The 17,508-nt window shown below is 35.4% G+C and overlaps 1 protein-coding gene across 3 annotated transcripts in view; it reads left to right on the forward strand.

Moving 5' to 3' along the window:
- Positions 1-15,531, forward strand: part of CNBD1 (cyclic nucleotide binding domain containing 1) — a 442,802-nt gene extending 427,271 nt beyond the window's left edge. Inside the window, exons 13-14 of one of the 3 annotated variants that reach the window (XM_058668395.1) lie at positions 1,582-1,641; positions 15,275-15,525. In XM_058668395.1, coding sequence (XP_058524378.1) covers positions 1,582-1,641; positions 15,275-15,391 — 177 coding nt within the window. In that variant the 3' untranslated portion in view covers positions 15,392-15,525. Of the gene's footprint in view, positions 1-1,581; positions 1,642-15,274 lie in introns of all 3 variants that reach the window. The other 2 variants (XM_058668394.1, XM_058668393.1) reach the window with 2 other exon arrangements.
- Positions 15,532-17,508: the final 1,977 nt, after the last annotated feature.

The raw sequence follows: 17,508 nt of genomic DNA on the forward strand, positions 1-17,508 counted from the left end.
GAGCTTTAAAGTGAAAGCACAGGAGTCACAGAAGGTAGGACAGTAAGTCTCTGGTAAATTAACGCTAAAATTATGTTTAGTATAGTTTGAATTCATTTCTTTTTGCTAAAATGAATTTGTTACAAGTCCTCTATTGTTTGATTTTCATTAATTATGACAAGTTATTGTACAATCATGTTGAAAAGCTTAAAATTCATATGAATTACCATATTATAGCAGGGAAATATGCTGTTGTGAATTGTATGTTTTTTATATTATCGCATATTACCATGTATGAAACTGAATTACTGTAATTTGGATTTTTGGATCATTCATGGTCCATAAAGTACTGTTACAGGCTGTTAAGTGAGTTGTTGGAATGTTAAGTGACCCACTTTTCATTCTGCTTCATAAATCTATTTTTATTTCATTTATTTAATAAGTACTTTCTGAAATGTATACGTGGTAAAAGACATATAATCTTGTTCTTCTAAATGTAAAACTTACCTTATGCATTTTTTTAAAGATTTATTTTTATTACAAAGTCAGATATACAGAGAGGAGGAGAGACAGAAAGGAAGATCTTCCGTCCGATGATTCACTCCCCAAGTGAGCCGGTGCGCGCCGATCCGAAGCCGGAAACCAGGAACCTCTTCCAGGTCTCCCACGCGGGTGCAGTGTCCCAAAGCTTTGGGCTGTCCTCGACTGCTTTCCCAGGCCACAAGCAGGGAGCTGGATGGGAAGTGGAGCTGCCGGGATTAGAACCGGTGCCCATATGGGATCCCGGGGCGTTGAAGGCAAGGACTTTAGCCGCTAGGCCACGCCACTGGGCCCCCCTTATGCATTTTGTAATAGAGTCTCTGAGAGGAATTTTAATAAGACAGTGGTTTTATTTTTTAAAATTATATAAACAGTTTTAAGTATGTATGTAGATTTGCATCCATTCATTTTGTTTATAATTTGAATTTAAAACCAATATAAACAAAAAGGTGGTTATTTTCTACAAGGTATGTTTGGAGAACTTTCCTATGTATAAATTTCAATGTTTGCATAAAAATTAGTCTTTTAATTCCATTTTACTATGCACTTTATGAAGTACATTCACACACACACAAAACACAAAAACTTTAATAATCATCTTAGTGTCACACACTACTATATATACACTATTGGTCAAATATTCAAGTATAAAATAGATAAGACTAACCCATGCCTTTACTTTATACTTGCTTTCTGTTTATACAGTGATAATGTTTTCATCATTCCAGCATGTCTGGAAAGACGATGTGTGAAAATGTCTGGCTTCATAAAAATATCAGTAAATCATTTCTATCTGAATTGATCTATTGTATGACTAAAATTGTAAGTTCAAACGCTGCTTGGTTCTGAACATTTAACTCTACCCTTCACATTCAATAGTTAAATCGGTGTTTCTATTGATGTGCCTGTTCTACCCACCTGCTATTGTTTCCCAGCTACTTGCGGTTCCACAGGTTCAAGGCTTGCTTTGACTGTCAGTTTACTGATTAAAAATGAAGCATTGAACATTACATTAGTTATGAAATACTGGTTTTTTTTACTCTCATGTTCTGTTGTTTGTAGGAAGATGTTAAACTTAAATATATGGAGCGAGAGCTACGCAAAGAATGGAAACAATTCAAGGTATAATATATATAGCCACAAAAATATATGGTACAACTGATCATGCATTTCTCAGAGAAGAACAAATTTTTAAAACTTTAGAGCATGAATATTAAGAGATATGAAAATAACAATGAATATATGTTAAAGAAAATACATGAGCTGGTAGTTCTCTAATAGAGTCTTGTAAGAGATATATAAAATAACTATTTGGAAACTATTTTTCTGGCTCCTAATTTAAAGGGGGGTGATATAGAATAGTCATTTTCTATGTGCTAAGTTATTTCACATTTTCACTTATTTCTTTTAACTAAAATTACTGCTTTTTGAATCCCTCGTTTTATGGGAAAGTCACTAATTGCTGGAGAATATAAGGAACAAGTAGCAAAGATAATTAACTTACCTACCAGGTATTGGGCTACCGGATGCACATAATTCCAGATAATAAAGAATTGTTTGCAGTTTTGTGGTGCATGGGAATGGAAAATTGATAACATGTAGCCGGCAAATGGGGATTAAAACATATTTTGTAATCTTACATGTCAGTTTAAAGAAAAATTAGTGACTCCAGTGACTTATACAATGTGATAAATTTAATACAAGCTTTGATGCCTCAAAAAATTGTCCTTCAAAATCATCATCATTGTTATCAACCTTACCATTACTTTTCAATGTTTTCTACAAATACAGAGAACAGATGAAACCCTTTAAGAATATCATTTCTGTATATCTTTAAGTGTATTGGAAGACACAAAAAGCATAATTTGGAAATTGTGGTATAGTTAAGAAACAAACTCTTGAATATATGTAGAAAATACAAAAGTGATGCAACATAAATATGTAAGAAAAAATCTGTGTTTTGTGTAGATTTGTTTATATGAAAGGCAGAACAAGAGATTGGAATGAGCCTGTAGATTTTCCCTCTGCTGGTCACTTTCCACATGATTGCAACAGCCAGGATCTGGTCTCCCGTATGGGTAGCAGGGACCCAAGTACGTGGGTCATCCTTGTCTGCCTTCCCAGGTGCATTGACAGGCATGAGGATAGCAAGCCCAGCTGCACCACAAGTAGTATCAGCTGCTCTACCACAACACTGGCTCCAGAGAAAATAGAGAGCTTTGCTGGATTTTCTAGCACTTACATTAATGTGTCTTGAAACGCCTCAGCAGTGATTGTAAAAATGACCGGCAGATGGGGATATCATTGTGATACAGTGAGTAAAGTTGCCATCTGTGACACTAGTATCCTACGAGGATACTCGTATACCCACAAGGATGTGTCCAGCTGTTCTATTTCAAATTCCAACTCTCCTAATGGCCTAAGAATAGCAAGTGGCTTGAGTTTGGCCCCAGGCACCCATGCACACACACTTTCTCAGAGTGTTATCTCTTTTAAATAAAATAAATAAATCTTATAGCAAGTGCAGATTTTAAGCAGAACATTTTATTTTTCCATAAAGCAAAAATGCTCCAGCTGACTTTCAATATAAATTAGAAAACTGGCTAATGATTATTCAAGTGACTCAATTTAAGACACAGGTCTGGGAAACTATTTGCAAGTGACTATGAGCCACCCTATGTATTTTATTAGTTTGTGTTTTAGGTGTGTGGAGTAGGATGGGGACAACAACACATTTAATTTAAAAAAATCAGAAAATCTTTGTAAATGTTTACTTTTGTTAAGAGGAAGGAGAGTGAAAAAAGTGTGGGATGAATTTCTAGGCTAAAGAAACCTCCCATAAACATCTGTGATGATGCAACTTTTGGCAGAGAGCAGTTGGCTCTTACCTTGAAAACTCCCTGATACTGTGTTCTTGGTGAGCTAATGCTTATGTGTTTGTTTATACCCTTGTCAGTCAAGGAGCCTTGAACTGTTTGCATCTGAGATTGGCAATTTTCCAAATATTGCAATTTGTTGAACTGTTAAGACTCAGATCATTATTGTTCTGCAGAAGTGTGTATTGTTCTCTTAAACTCCATTTTTAGAAAAAAAATGGATCATTTCATTATTCATATGTATATTCAAATTAAATAATACAATCCATAAAACATTCTAATCCTTTACCATTTTCCTTAAAAAGTCCAAATCTCATTTTTATTTAACTGCTTGAAGTTTTGTAGTAATTTGTCCCTTACCAACCTCTCCTTTCCAGCTTGACTTCTAATTCCTTAAAAGGCCATTTCTCTCTCCCTTTTTTTATTTTTATTTTTTTTTTTGTCTGTGAAACTCCTTTTCTTGCCTGACTGGGTTTGAAACTTATTGTCAGTCTCCCTACAAGACTACATTTTTAATAGCGGAGAGGTATTGGCAAGACCACCTCCTATCAAATGGTGAAAACTCAATAATTACATTGAGTGTGTTAATGTTTAAATGATGCATGCTGCTGAAGTGGCCCAGAATAAATCTCTCATCACTTTGTTGATGTCACATGAATTTAAATGAATGTTTGGGAACTGGAGTGCCTTCCTTCATCCCTGCTATAATCTTTAATGACACCTGCTGTCACACTCAGTGTTGATATGCATTTATAAGATGACTCAGGGAGCATCCGACTGGACACATCAGATTCTCTGTTTTATTAAAGTTATTGTGAGAACAGTTTATGGCTAACGATCCATAGTGTTGCATTGGGACATTGTTATTCTCTTTTTTAAAAAAGATTTGTTTATTTATTTTTATTGGAAAGTGATATACAGAGAGGAGGAAGGACAGAGAGGAAGATCTTTCGACTGAAGATTCACTTCCCAAGTTGCCTCAATGGACTGAAGCCAGGTCCCGAGACCTGCTTTCCTGGTCTCCCACGAGGATGCAGGGTTCTTAGCTTTGGGCCATCCTCAACTGCTTTCCCAGACCACAAGCAGGGAGCTAGATGGGAAATGGGGCTGCTGCCATTAGAATTGGTGTCTAAATAGGATCCTGTTGCATGTAAGGCAAGGACTTCAGCCTCCAGGCTACCGCTCCGGGCCTAAATAGTTAATTCATATCCCAAGTCCTATAATTTGCCAACTTTGCATGATCATCTTCCAGACAAATTCTTTGGGAAGATGTCCTCTTATATCTTTACTAAGATTGATGGTCGATTCTGGTGGGATGTCTATTCTGTCATCAAAGGGGATCTCATCACGCTTGTCAGCTTGATTTATTTTCTTTCAGTAGTGCACCCAGGAGGGAATATTTCAACATCTAGATCTAAAATAAATAAATACATAAATAGATAGAAAGTTAGATAATATGAACATTCTGTCATTAAAACTATCCTGATTTAGAAATTTCTACAAATATCAGGATTTCTCTTGTACAGCAACTGCAATTTTCTTTCCATATCCACAGGTTCCACAGATGCAAGCAATCAAGACTAATGAATATTTGGGGGAAAAAAGTGTGTCTACTTAACATCTTGTCATTACTCCCTAAACAGCACAATGTAATAACTATTTACCCAGTATTTACATTGTGTTAGATATTTAAAAAAACTATCTAGAGGTGGGTTTTTTTTGCATATGGGAGGACATGAGTAGGTTTCGTGCAAGTGTTATGCCATTGTGCTCCATGATTTTAAGTATACATGGATTCAAGGGATTCAAGTATCTTACGAAGTCCTAGAACCAATGTAATTGCAATCTGTGAATTCACTGAAGCTCTTTCTCATGTAAGGGTAATTTTATTAATCTAATCATTTTAAAATGAACAACAACAAAAAACTTACAGCTCAGAACTTTGAAGTAGAGTAGAAATCTACCTTAGCATAAAAAGAGTTGAAATAAAAACATTAGATAATGAGATCTTTTCAAAATATAATCCCATATTAATGTTTAAATTCTATTTAGACAGGAAAAAAAAAGCAAAACAAAACATTCTCACTCACTTCTGGGTACAGCATGCATTGGAAAAAGACAACGTTAAATAAAGCACCCAAATATACTGGCTGCACCTTTGTTTATAGGTAACTGTTGACACTAACATTCATTCCTGTGTCTTGGTCCTAGGACCATGCCTCTGTTATGGTTTTTGCAATGTTTGAAAAATGAGATTAAATATCTTTTAGTTATCTCTGCTGCAAGCTATATTTTATTTCTTTTCCAGTTCCTGCTATAAACCTCATTTTCCTTCTCTTTAATTACCTTGCTGCTCTATTCTGGACCCTTGATAATTGATTCAGGTGTAATGCTAAGTTAAATTTTACTTGTGCCTGAGTTTCCATGTACCAAGGCATTATATCAATTGGTCTAATATCTCAGGTTAACCTCCATAACTGAACTAATAACCATTTACAAGTAATTTTTTTCTCATTATGCCTGTTGTCAGTTAATCTTTTTACCATAAAATACGTACACTAATACCCTGCCTAACAATGTTTCAGTCAGCGATGAACCATACATATTAGCCTGGTTCCATGACATTTTATTTCCTAGATCTGTTATAGCAGTCTTTGTGTAAGTGCAATCTGGATTTTCATGAAATGTTGAGATCAAATAAAGTCAGTTTGCAGAGTGTCAGGGTGTATGCAGCCATATTTTCTTTTCCTTCCTACTTTGTTATAAAAAGTTGCTGTTACAGACTAAAACTATTTATAGTCTAAAAGTGGAGAATTTCATTTTCATTTCCACCTCTCCATTTTTTTCTTCTCTCATGTTTTTGAGAATACTGTTGCAGAATTGACATTGTTCTTTGGTTTGTGTTTTCTGTTGCATGTTGAAATTAATTATCTTTTAAAATATGTTCTGCTTATTTATATAGGCGCGTTGTGCCCCCTACACTCACACAAAATAAAAATATAAATGATATGTTGACAGGCCTTTATTAAACACAAATTAAATGATAGATTCTGATGATTTACTGGATAATTCAAACTACTCATTATTTCCAGAAACACACATAAAGAAGATAAAATCTTTCATAGAACTTATTAATATTTACTGAATGCTGTTCTGTGCCTGGCTTGGCTATCAAGTGTAACAAAAGAGACAGTCTGTTCTCTATGCATCTTTTGGGTCTTTCTAATGGGAAGTACATAAATTCTAAGAATCATATGCATAGGTAAGCACATGCTTGATACTGTGACATGTTTGCTGCAAAGGAAAAGAGTGAGGCTATGTGGCAAAATAATAAATTGATACATTTTGAAATATCTAAATTTAATTACTCACTTCTCTAACAGTAAAGATGGAAGCATTGGTTGCTTTAGATTCTTTGTAAACTTTAATGCTGGCTTTTAGCACTTTTAAACAAAGTTTGACGAAGCATTATACTTATGAAAAATTTATACAAACAGGTATTTCTTCTTTTGTTTTCTTTGGCTCCCAAATGTAAGGAAGAATATACAGTATTTGTCTTTCTGTTGTTTTTGGCTTATTTCACTCAACATAATGATCTCCGCATCTAACCATTTTAAAGCAAATGACAGAATTTCATTATTTTTTATAACTAATACTTCTATGTGTGCATGTGTGTGTGTGTGTGTGTGTGTGCACGCATGTACACATCCAAGCAATTGCATATGTTTTCACTTTTCTTTATCCATTCATTTGATGATGGACAACTGAGTTTAAATTTTGGCTACTGGGAGCAATGTAGTGAATTGTTTGTTGGATCACATAGAAAGTCCACTTGCTGTTTTTTAAGAAAGCTCACTAATTAATGACTGTATCAATTTACATTTCTTCCCCTTTTACCAAGTTCCCTTTTCTTCACATCCTCCACAAAGAGCGTTTGTTGTTCTTTGTCTTTTGGCTAATAGCTATTCTGATAAGAGTGAAGCAAGAGCCCATCCTGGTTTTGATTTCCATTTTCCTGATGGCTGCAGATACTCATTTTCATACAGTTGCTGACCATTTGCATTTCGTCTCTTGGCAATCCTCTCTTGGGTTCTTTCCCTATTTTTAACTGATTGATTATTTTGTTGTTGTTATGCTTTTTGAGTAATTGATACATCTTGATATGAAGCTTTTATCAGAAAACTAGCTTGTACCTATTTTCTTCAATTGTGTTGTATATCTCAACTAGCAACGGTTTCGTTTGCTAAGGAATTTAATATAAGGATTTAATATAATTCAATTTGTCTAGTTTTGCTTTTGTGTGTGTGTGTTACAGGAAGTTTTCCAACAAATCCTTACCTATACCAATGTCTTTAAGTGTTTCACCTATATAGTCTTTCACTTTATATAGTCTTAACTTAAATTTGAATCTTTGGACCACTTGAGTTGATGTTTTGAATATGATGAGTGGTATGAATGTAATTTATTCTTCTACATATTTATATCCAGTTTTTGCTTGCACCCTGTACTAGAGAGATTACCCTTTATCCAATATATGGTCTGGGCACTTTTGTCAAAAAATCATTTTGATGTATATATATGGATTAAATGGGCGCTGTGTTGAAATTCTGTTCATTAAGCTTTGTGTTGTTTTTAGTAGACCGCTGTAGTGTGCTCTGAAGTCAGATATTGTGATACCTCCCATCTGAGAACTTTTGCTCAGCATTGCTCTGTTTATTCTGTCTTTTGAGATAACATATGAATTGTAGGATTATTTTCCTAATTCATTCGATAATGTCCTTAGTATTTTGATGTGGATTTCATTAAATCTGTAGATTGCTTTGGATAGTACTGACATTTTAATAATGTTGTTCCAATCAATAAGCAGAAAGTATCCTTTTTTTCTTTTTTAACATTCAATATTTGATTTTTTGTATTAACATGGCAATAACAGAATATGTGTTATACTTTCCATTTTAGAGATAAGTTCTTTGGTTACATTTATTCCTAAATATGTTTCTTTGCGGGTATTGTAAATGGGATATCTTTCTTTTTTACTTTGGTGACTTCAAAATTGGCATAAAAAACAGCTGTGGTTTTTGTGTGTGTGTGTTGATTGTGACATGGAACTTTGCTGAATTCATTTATCAGTTGTAACAGTGTTTTGTGTGCATGTAAGTTTGTACAAGTTATACTAAATTATAGGTACAGTTGGACATATAAAATCTGCTTGTAGAAAAAGAATTCTAGGTTCTAAGATACACCTCGTTTTTAGTAAGATTAAATGTCCTGCAATTAAATACTTTTAAAAGATTTATTTATTTGAAAATAAAACGTGAGGAGGGAAGGATTCTTTACTTTCTGGGCCTTCCCCCAGTGACAGCCATGACCAGGGCTAAGCTAGGCTAAGGAGGAGCTAGGATCTGGGAGCTTCTTCTGGGTCTCCGAGATGCGTGGCAAGTGTTCAGGCACTTGGGCCACCTTCTGCTGTTCTCCTTAAGACATTAGCAGGGAGCTGAACTGGAAATGTAGCAGCTATGACATGAAGTGACACTCATATGGACTATGTGTTCTACCTTCTTTGCCACAACAGCACCTTTCAAATTTTAAGATCTGCTCGCTGAAAACTAATGTGCATAAATTAATTTTTTTAGTGTTGTTAGTTCTTTTTAGTACTGTAGTATTTATCAAAAGTGGAAATTTTTAGCTATGGTACATAGATTTTGTTTTCAGAGCTTAAAAGATTTAAAAATATATTTAATTATTTATTTAGAGGGCACTGTTGCAGTGAAACAGAGAGATAGTACAGATGTTACAGATAGTTCATCTGCTCTGCTGATTCTGTCTGCAAGTGGCCACCATGACTGAGAGTGAGTCAGGTTGAAGTCAGGAGTCTGAAAACCCCATCTGGAGCTCCCACAGGGTTGGCAGGGACCAAGACACTTGAGCTAACTTTACTATCTTCTAATACAATAAAAATAAATTAAAATTAAGAATTAAAAAAATCTGTGTCATCTGTTTAAATTGTATGCAGACCAACTATATTCATTAAATGCCAAGAGATGTTGTCCATTTATCAGTTTTGGAAGGTTGAACAACTGAGGGATCAAAGTCAGGGCAGATTATCATTCACAGCAAGATTAATCACACTATGTTTGACATGGATAATGAATCATTATCACAAGTTTCAAAACAGAAAAGAAATATACCAAGCTTGGATAGAAGAAAACGCTTATATTCTATGTAGGTGGTCAATGTTCTCAGGCTTCCTGCTTGTCCACTTGGTTATTCTGAATTTAGAAATCCAAGCCACATGTAAATTATGAAGGGAAGATTGAAAAAGTACTATATAGATCAGGATTCAGCACGAAGAAGGCCAATTCACATCAAATGCTAGAAGTTTTAACTAGCTAGATTTTCAACCTTAATTTCAAGTTGTGTGATTATAAGCAAAGAGTATCACAAGAGCCTGGTCTTTAAGTCTTTTAGTAATTTATCAGGCATAAGAACTGGCAACTGTATTCACAGAAAGAGTGCCAACAGAAAGGGTCAATAATAAAAAGTATTTCTGGGGACCAGTGTTATGATTCAATGAGCTAGTCCTCCCCCATATAGACATAGGTTCATGTCCCAGATGCTCCACTTCTCATGCAGCTCTCTGCTGGTGACTTGCAACACCAAGTGGCTGCAATGACGGGAGCTGTGCCAATCCAAAGCCAGGAGACTCTTTGGGGTTTCCCATGTGGGTGCAGGATCCCAAGGTTTTGAACACTCCTTGACTGCTTTCCTGCACCACAAGCAGGGAGCTGAATGGGAAGCGGGGCTGCCGGGATTAGAATTGGTGCCTAAATGGGATCCCGGTGTGTTCAAGGTAAGCGCTTGAACTGCTAGGCTACCGTGCTGGGCTCTGCCTCAAGTTTTTCAAGAAAAGTATCAGTTAATTCAGTGAATTATCTAATTTCCTAAATAATAAAAGTAATTTTATTCCTGTATTTTACTGGGTTTTCCATCTTTACTCATATGACACGTTTTTGGGAAGCCACTGCCATACTTTTTTGGCTCTTTCCCTTACTTTTGTAGAGTGAAACCATTGCCCCCATGTAGACTATTTTTCTTGTGCTGATCTTGCCTGTTCCTCAACTGTTCCTTTTCATAAAAGATATAATTGTCTGGGAAAAACTGAAGCAATTGTTGTAGAGAGCTGAGATCTTCTAAGATTGAACTCACTGGTGGGCCAAATTCTATCATCTAAAACTCAGGAAATTCACACTGGAATAAGTGTTTAAGGGTATGAGAATATGCGGACAGATCTTGCCTTTTGTGTTTAACTTGGCAATCTTTATCCTCACTTCATTGTTTTATAACAGTGACATCTTACATGATTCACATGAATACGTTTTTAATAGAAAAACCTGCTGTTTTTCATAAGATTTGGGAAATAGATAAAGAGTTTTTGTACACAGTCAAATAAGGCAGTAAATCTAACAATCTGTATGTCCCGTGTAGGGTTGCAAATGAGGAAGTGCTGAAAAGTGCTCAAATTAGTTTTCCAGTGCAAAGGAAAAAATGCAAGCGCTTCTACAACCCCCTTTCAGCTCCCTAGACTCTGTCTCACAGTCTTCCCCCTCCTCCTCCCATCTTCTTTCAGGACAATAAAATGTTTTAATTTGCTGTTCACTAAGTTCATTTCTTCTGATTCTTTGTTGCCAAATAGTCATATTTTCCAGCTAAAGAAATATAGTAAGAAAGAATGCTTCTGATCCATGTTGTAATATAGATGAATGTTAAAAAGCATTATGCTAAGTGAAGTTTCAAACACTACAGAACAAGTATGGTATGATTCCACAAGTGTGAGGTATTTGTGTTAGTCAAACCCTGTCTCAAATTGACAGACAAAAGGTGTAATCACAGCTACCGTGGATTAGGAGAGCAGAAAAAGGAGTTATTATTTAAAGGGTAGATATTCACTTTGGGATGATGAAAAGTTCTGAAAATAGAAGGAAGTGATGTTTTAGAATCATGCCTGTGTACTTAATGTCACTACACAGTATACTTCTAAAGCATGAGAATGGGACGTTGTTAAGTTATAGTTTAATAACGGATATTGGAGTAAGAGGAAGGGGGGAAAGGAACGGTTTCCTGTCGTCAGCCAAAGATGCGAGGGTTAAGCGGTATTCAAGAATTTCTGGAAAAAAGTCCAAAGGAATTGGCATTTTCCACATTTCTCCAGGCAGGGAACATGTGCCAGTGTCCTCATGGGAACACTTCAGGTCAGGTCTCACATTTTGGATAAAATAACAGCAGTGCTCATACAGAGGGTAGAATGTAGACAATGGTGCCTTGCAAAAAAGTGACCAAGAGTTCAGAGATGAATGTGCTCAAAGCAGAACACGGCTTCAGTTACCTCACAGAGCCAGATGTTCCTCCTCAAGGGTTTAATTGCATTAGATCATGACATTGACATTAACCTGAGCAGAATGGAAGTGATATCCAAAGTGACTAACTCCAATATCCTGTAAATCTAGAAAGCAAACTTTTTGGTGAAAACTAATTTACAAAATTAGAGTAGGGCCCAGTGTGATAGCATAGCAGTCAAAGTCCTCTCCTTGAACAGGCTGGGATCCAAAATGGATGCTGGTTCTAATCCCGGCAGCCCTGCTTCCCATCCAGCTCCCTGCTTGTGCCCTGGGAAAGCAGTCAAGGACGGCCCAAAGCCTTGGGACCCTGCACCCGCGTGGGAGACCTGGAAGAGCTCCTGGCTCCTGGCTCCAGCTCAGCTCAGCACCAGCCGTTGCAACCGCTTGGGAAGTGAATCATCAGATGAAAGATCTTCCTTCTGTCTCTCCTCCTCTCTGTATATCTGCATTTGCAATAAAAATAAATAAATCATTAGAAAAAATGAAGTCTATTGCTTATACTCTGTGGTAGAATATGTCTTACTGCTATGGAATGAGCTTACTTTTTCCTGCGAAAGTGTTGGTTAGTTTATGTTATTTGTTACCAGAATCATGTCTAGTTATGTAAATTTGTTCTCTAGAGGAAATGGGAAACTTGAGATTTTTAAAAATCATTATTTTTACTTACCTGCTTATGAAGTCATAATTTCATTTAATCTGAAACTTCAGTCAATTCTATTAAATGAAAATTCTTTTTTATTACTGCTTTTGTTCTATCCCATGAATTATTCTTTGACCTGTTTAGTTTTACATATTTTTTGTCTCTTTCACTGCGAGTGGTCTAATATTAATTCCAAAAAAATCCTGTCATTTCAATTGATTTTTTTTTCTGTATCCATAATTTGTATTCTCTATATTGGTATATTCCTGATATTCTGTTACCTTGTGGATCTATAGTCTGTTCTATTAAGTTTTTGATCATTATAAAATTCAAGATTTGTGAATGTTTTGGTGATATTTATGTAATATTAGTGCTTTTTATGGTAAAAGAGGAATGGATTTAAATCATGTCTGGCCTTCACCACTTCAGCTGCATGGTTTATACAGTTACATAATTTCTGTAAGCTTTAATTCAGAATTTTTCAGCTTTCACTGCTTCACATGGTCAGATCTCCAGGTGATAAGATGTATCTATAAGATAGCATTCATCTATTGATTATTAGTCTTTAAATTACTCATTCTTGCATTATGGAAAAATTAGCATATTTTGACTTATCACTTTTAAGTATGTTTACTAGAAGACTCACTGTTTGTTTTTAACTAGAACTGTTTTAATTTTTCAAATTTTATGGGAAACAAGTATAACATGTCCTTTTTTCCTTTGTACCACTTGGATAGAAAATAAAACACAGTGGCATGTTATGTGAAGGAAAAATAGTATGTCAATCTTTCAAATGAAGAAATGTGATATAACGACTAAATGAACATAATACATTAACCTGACAACTAAAAAGCAAAAACACTATAAATTGTACTGTTGCAATGGATGCTATATTAATTTGCTCAAGCCTTAATTGTGCTATATTTTTGTCATATTATTTCTTTTTTCAATATTAAATTTATTTGTTTTACTATTTTATGATACAGTTCCATAGGCTATGGTATTTACCTCACCTGCTACTCAAACTCCTTCTCTTCACTAATTTCCCCTATATTGTCACAATAGCATAGCCCTTCATAAACAGTTGTAAGTCCATCATTATACTGTTTAAGTGTATCCTCAGATTGTAGGTATGGACAATGGCAGACAGTCCAGCACCCTATTGTCAAGATATATTTAACAGTTTCATGGGAGTCCAACTTTGTTCTGGAAGTGGAGATGCATACTGCATTGCATCTTCACATCTGGATATGAGTCTCCATTGCACAGTTACTATGCATCGCCTTAAATGGAAACCCATAAAACAAAGCAACATTAGGAAGAAAAAATAGAATATTAACAACATGAAGTTAAATAACATGCTACTGAATGACCAATGTGTGGCTGAAGAAATGAAAAAGAAAATGAAAGTTGCTAATTTGAATATTACTGATGTCCTAATTGTTTTGAGGATATTTGTTCTAATACTGCAAAATGTTCTTGGATTAACAATTAAAATAGACTTTATTATTTCATGCATCCAGATAACATTGTAAGATCATCATTCACAAGAACCCTTGGAGTCTGAATTTCATTAAAAGCTGCATTGGTGTCCTAATCCAAAAATCAATCAAATATTGTTTTTTGTGAAGCCTCAACCAAACATATTCCTTGTGCCTATTTATAAATCCACTTATTCCCTGCCACTCTTATTTCAATCTCTGTAAAGATTTTATTTTTATTGCAAAGTCAGATATACAAGAGGAGATAGAGAGGAAGATCTTCCATCGATTGATTCACTCCCCAGGTGACCTCAACGGCTAGTGCTGCGCCAATCCAAAGCCAGGAGCCAGGAGCTCTTCCGGGTCTGCCACACAGGTGTGGGTTCCTAAGGCTTTGGACCATCTTTGACTGCTTTCCCAGGCCACAAGCAGGGAGCTGGATGGGAAGTGGGGCTGCTGGGATTAGAACTGGCGACCATATGGGATCCTGGGCGCATTCAAGGTAGGACTTCAACAGTTAGGCCACTTTAAATGAAGGAACAGAAAGAGGTACATTTTTAAATATTAATATCTTCTGTAAATTAAGCTCCTTTTGGCCTGCAAACCTTCAGGGACTTTGAACAAGAATTAAGCCTTTTCCCAATTGTCCAACATAGACTTTCTGTATGTGTGTATCATGCCAGGGCTCAGTGGAGTAAGTATCATGAGGAAGCAGTGGGCTGCACAGGAAACACTTAATGGCTCCTGAGGATCTTCTCAGAAATGACCCACACCATCTGCCCTCTGATAGCACTGATCAAGACAATTGACACAGCCACCTGTGGAATGAGTGAAGCAAAGAAATTTAAACAAGCTTCATCCAAGGAGAGGCAGCAGAGAGAGGGACCCCTTAAAGACAGCGCACAAGAGAAACCCTGCACATATAAATGATAAAACAAGCAACTCCAAAAGCAAGAGTCTATCATTTTGGGAAGTTATAAAAATAGGACAAATGATTCCTTGTTTTCTAGTTCACATTAGTAGCAGGATAGATCCTTGTTACATGTTTAATATCAATTAACTACCAAATAAAATAAAATAAAAATTTAGAAATCTCCAAAAAAGTTGTATAGCCATGTTGTTGAAAAGTTCAAAAACTTAAAACTGAGGAATAACATGTAGATATGAATGCTGAAGCAGTTTATTCAGTAGAAATTTGTGATTTTCTGTTTTCTTTTAATTTTATCTAAGTGAAAATACTATACTTAGATGTTCTAAGATCCATATTTTGCTTTTCAGTGTGTTTTCATATAGAATTTATAAGTGCAACTACAAGTGTATGGATATTAAGATTAATTGTTTTTAACACTCCTTTCTTTCTAGGATAAGACCCTGAGTAACACCCTGTTTTATAATGGAATTGTACCAGGTTTTGGAAAATGGACGCATGACTGGAAAAGCACTCCCAGGAATCTGAAGGATACACTATTCAGTTATTAAAATGAATCAATCTGGCAAGAAGCTGGAGTTTCAGCATGGATTATTAATATTTTATTTTAAACAACTATAGTGATACATGTTTTGCATTATTCTTTTTTCCCTAACAATCCTCATCATCTATATGTATACTATTATTGTATTTCTTTGGACAACTAAATATTTCCATTCATATATTTCTGGCTTACTTTTCAAGCATCAAAATCAAACAAAGAGATAAAATCAATGTCCATAATAACAATGTTTAGATAGCTAAACATTTCGAATAAAAGGATTTTGACAGACATATTATAGATACATTTAAATAAAATACCATATTCTATCTCATTTGAGTAAAAAAAAAGTTAAACTAAAAGAGATATTTTTGTATCCAAAAGCTTTCGAACATAACAATTACTCTCTTAGACCTTTTCACATGGGCTATTTCTATGCACTGGATAGCTATATGATCAAAGGCTTTTCCTTTTCAGAGATTTATTTATTCTATTTGAAAGGAGGTTTTTGTAGAGAGAGAAGGAGAGATTGAGACAGATGTTTTACATTCATTGGTTCACTTCCCAAATGGCTGTAATGGCTAGAGCTGAGCTCATTTAAAGCTAGGTTCCAGGAGATTCCTCTTGGGTCTCTCTCACGTGGGTGCAAAGTACCAAAGACTCGAGTTCTTCTCTGCTGGTTTTCCAGGCTATAAGAAGAGAGCTATACTGCAAGCAGAACAGCCTGAGGGATGCCAACAGTTGCAGGTGGAGGATTGATATCTTGATTTCTTCACCCACATCATCTTTTGACATTTTCTGATAACCTCCACTTCAGCGATGCCCAAGTTGTTTTAGATCCAGGATACATTAGCTTGCCCTCAAAATTTCCATAATACCTTTCATCCTTTCTAAAGGGAATGTCTTTGCTTAGATCTACTTGGAAAAAAATGTTGAGTTACTTTAGAATTTAACTATTATCTCTAATGTTTTGAAAACAGATGTATTAGAAGTCATAGTTACAGAAAGAGAGAGAGAGAGAGAGAGAGAGAGAGAGAGAAACAGAGAGGAGAGAGGCAGGCAAAAACACAGAGATCTTGCATCTTCTGTTTCAGCCCTTCATTGATGGCTGCAATGGTTAAGGCTGGGCCGGATGAAAACAGGAACGAGTGGCTTCAGCAGGTCTCTCATGCAGATGGAAAGAAAGGGTCCCAGATATTTGGACCATCTTCTGCTGCTTTTCTGAGACCACATCCAGGAAGCTGGATTGGAAGTGGAAAATCTGGAGCTTGGGCATGTACCCATACACAATGCTGACATCAAAAGCATAGGTCTTACTTACTCTGTCCAACGAGTATCTTTTACAACAAAAAATATTCTGAGCAAAATTGAGCAAGTTCATTTGCTTTCTGAATGGCATTCCTGTATATAATGTATACTTACTATATTTACCACAAAATTTACAGGTTTTACTTACCTTAATTTTCTCATTCTGGTTTAACCCTAAGAGAAGGGCCCATATCTTAATTATAATAGACTTCATCTGGAAGAAAACCTAATGCTAAGTTTAATACTTTCCTGTTACCATCTTGAAATTGTTAATTTATGTACAGGAGCTCTACTTTGTCATTACTCACTGGAATCATATACTATGTAGCTGGTTCTAAAGGAGACACACAGATAATCATACATGCCAAAACAAGGGTTTGGGTTTTGTTCTGTAAAACCTAAATATGACAAGTAAAAAAATTGTGGCATCATTGTTTTTATGAACATCACATTAGTGAAGGAAATAGAAATAAGAATATAGTAAAAGAACAATCATTCAAATATGATGTAGTGATTGCTTGCATTGAAGTAATACTAATGCAATTATTACATAAATGAGCAAAGATTGAAGGACATTTGGGGAAAAATGAAAGAGAAATGGGACAAGATAATTCTGTTGTTTCTATCAAGCTATTTCTACAAATTTGCACCATTAAACATTTTGTAATGAGAAAGCCTGATTAGCTTTTTTATATCCTTAGCTGTTCTGATAATCTGTTTTAATACCCCGTCTATTTGCCCTAGTTATGACAAAAGTCACTTTACACTATAGAACAGTGGAAATCAGATCCACCTTGGATGCTATAGGAACAGAAATTT

Source organism: Ochotona princeps, chromosome 9, assembly GCF_030435755.1.
Source record: "Ochotona princeps isolate mOchPri1 chromosome 9, mOchPri1.hap1, whole genome shotgun sequence".
In the NCBI taxonomy this organism is placed as follows: Eukaryota; Metazoa; Chordata; class Mammalia; order Lagomorpha; family Ochotonidae; genus Ochotona; species Ochotona princeps.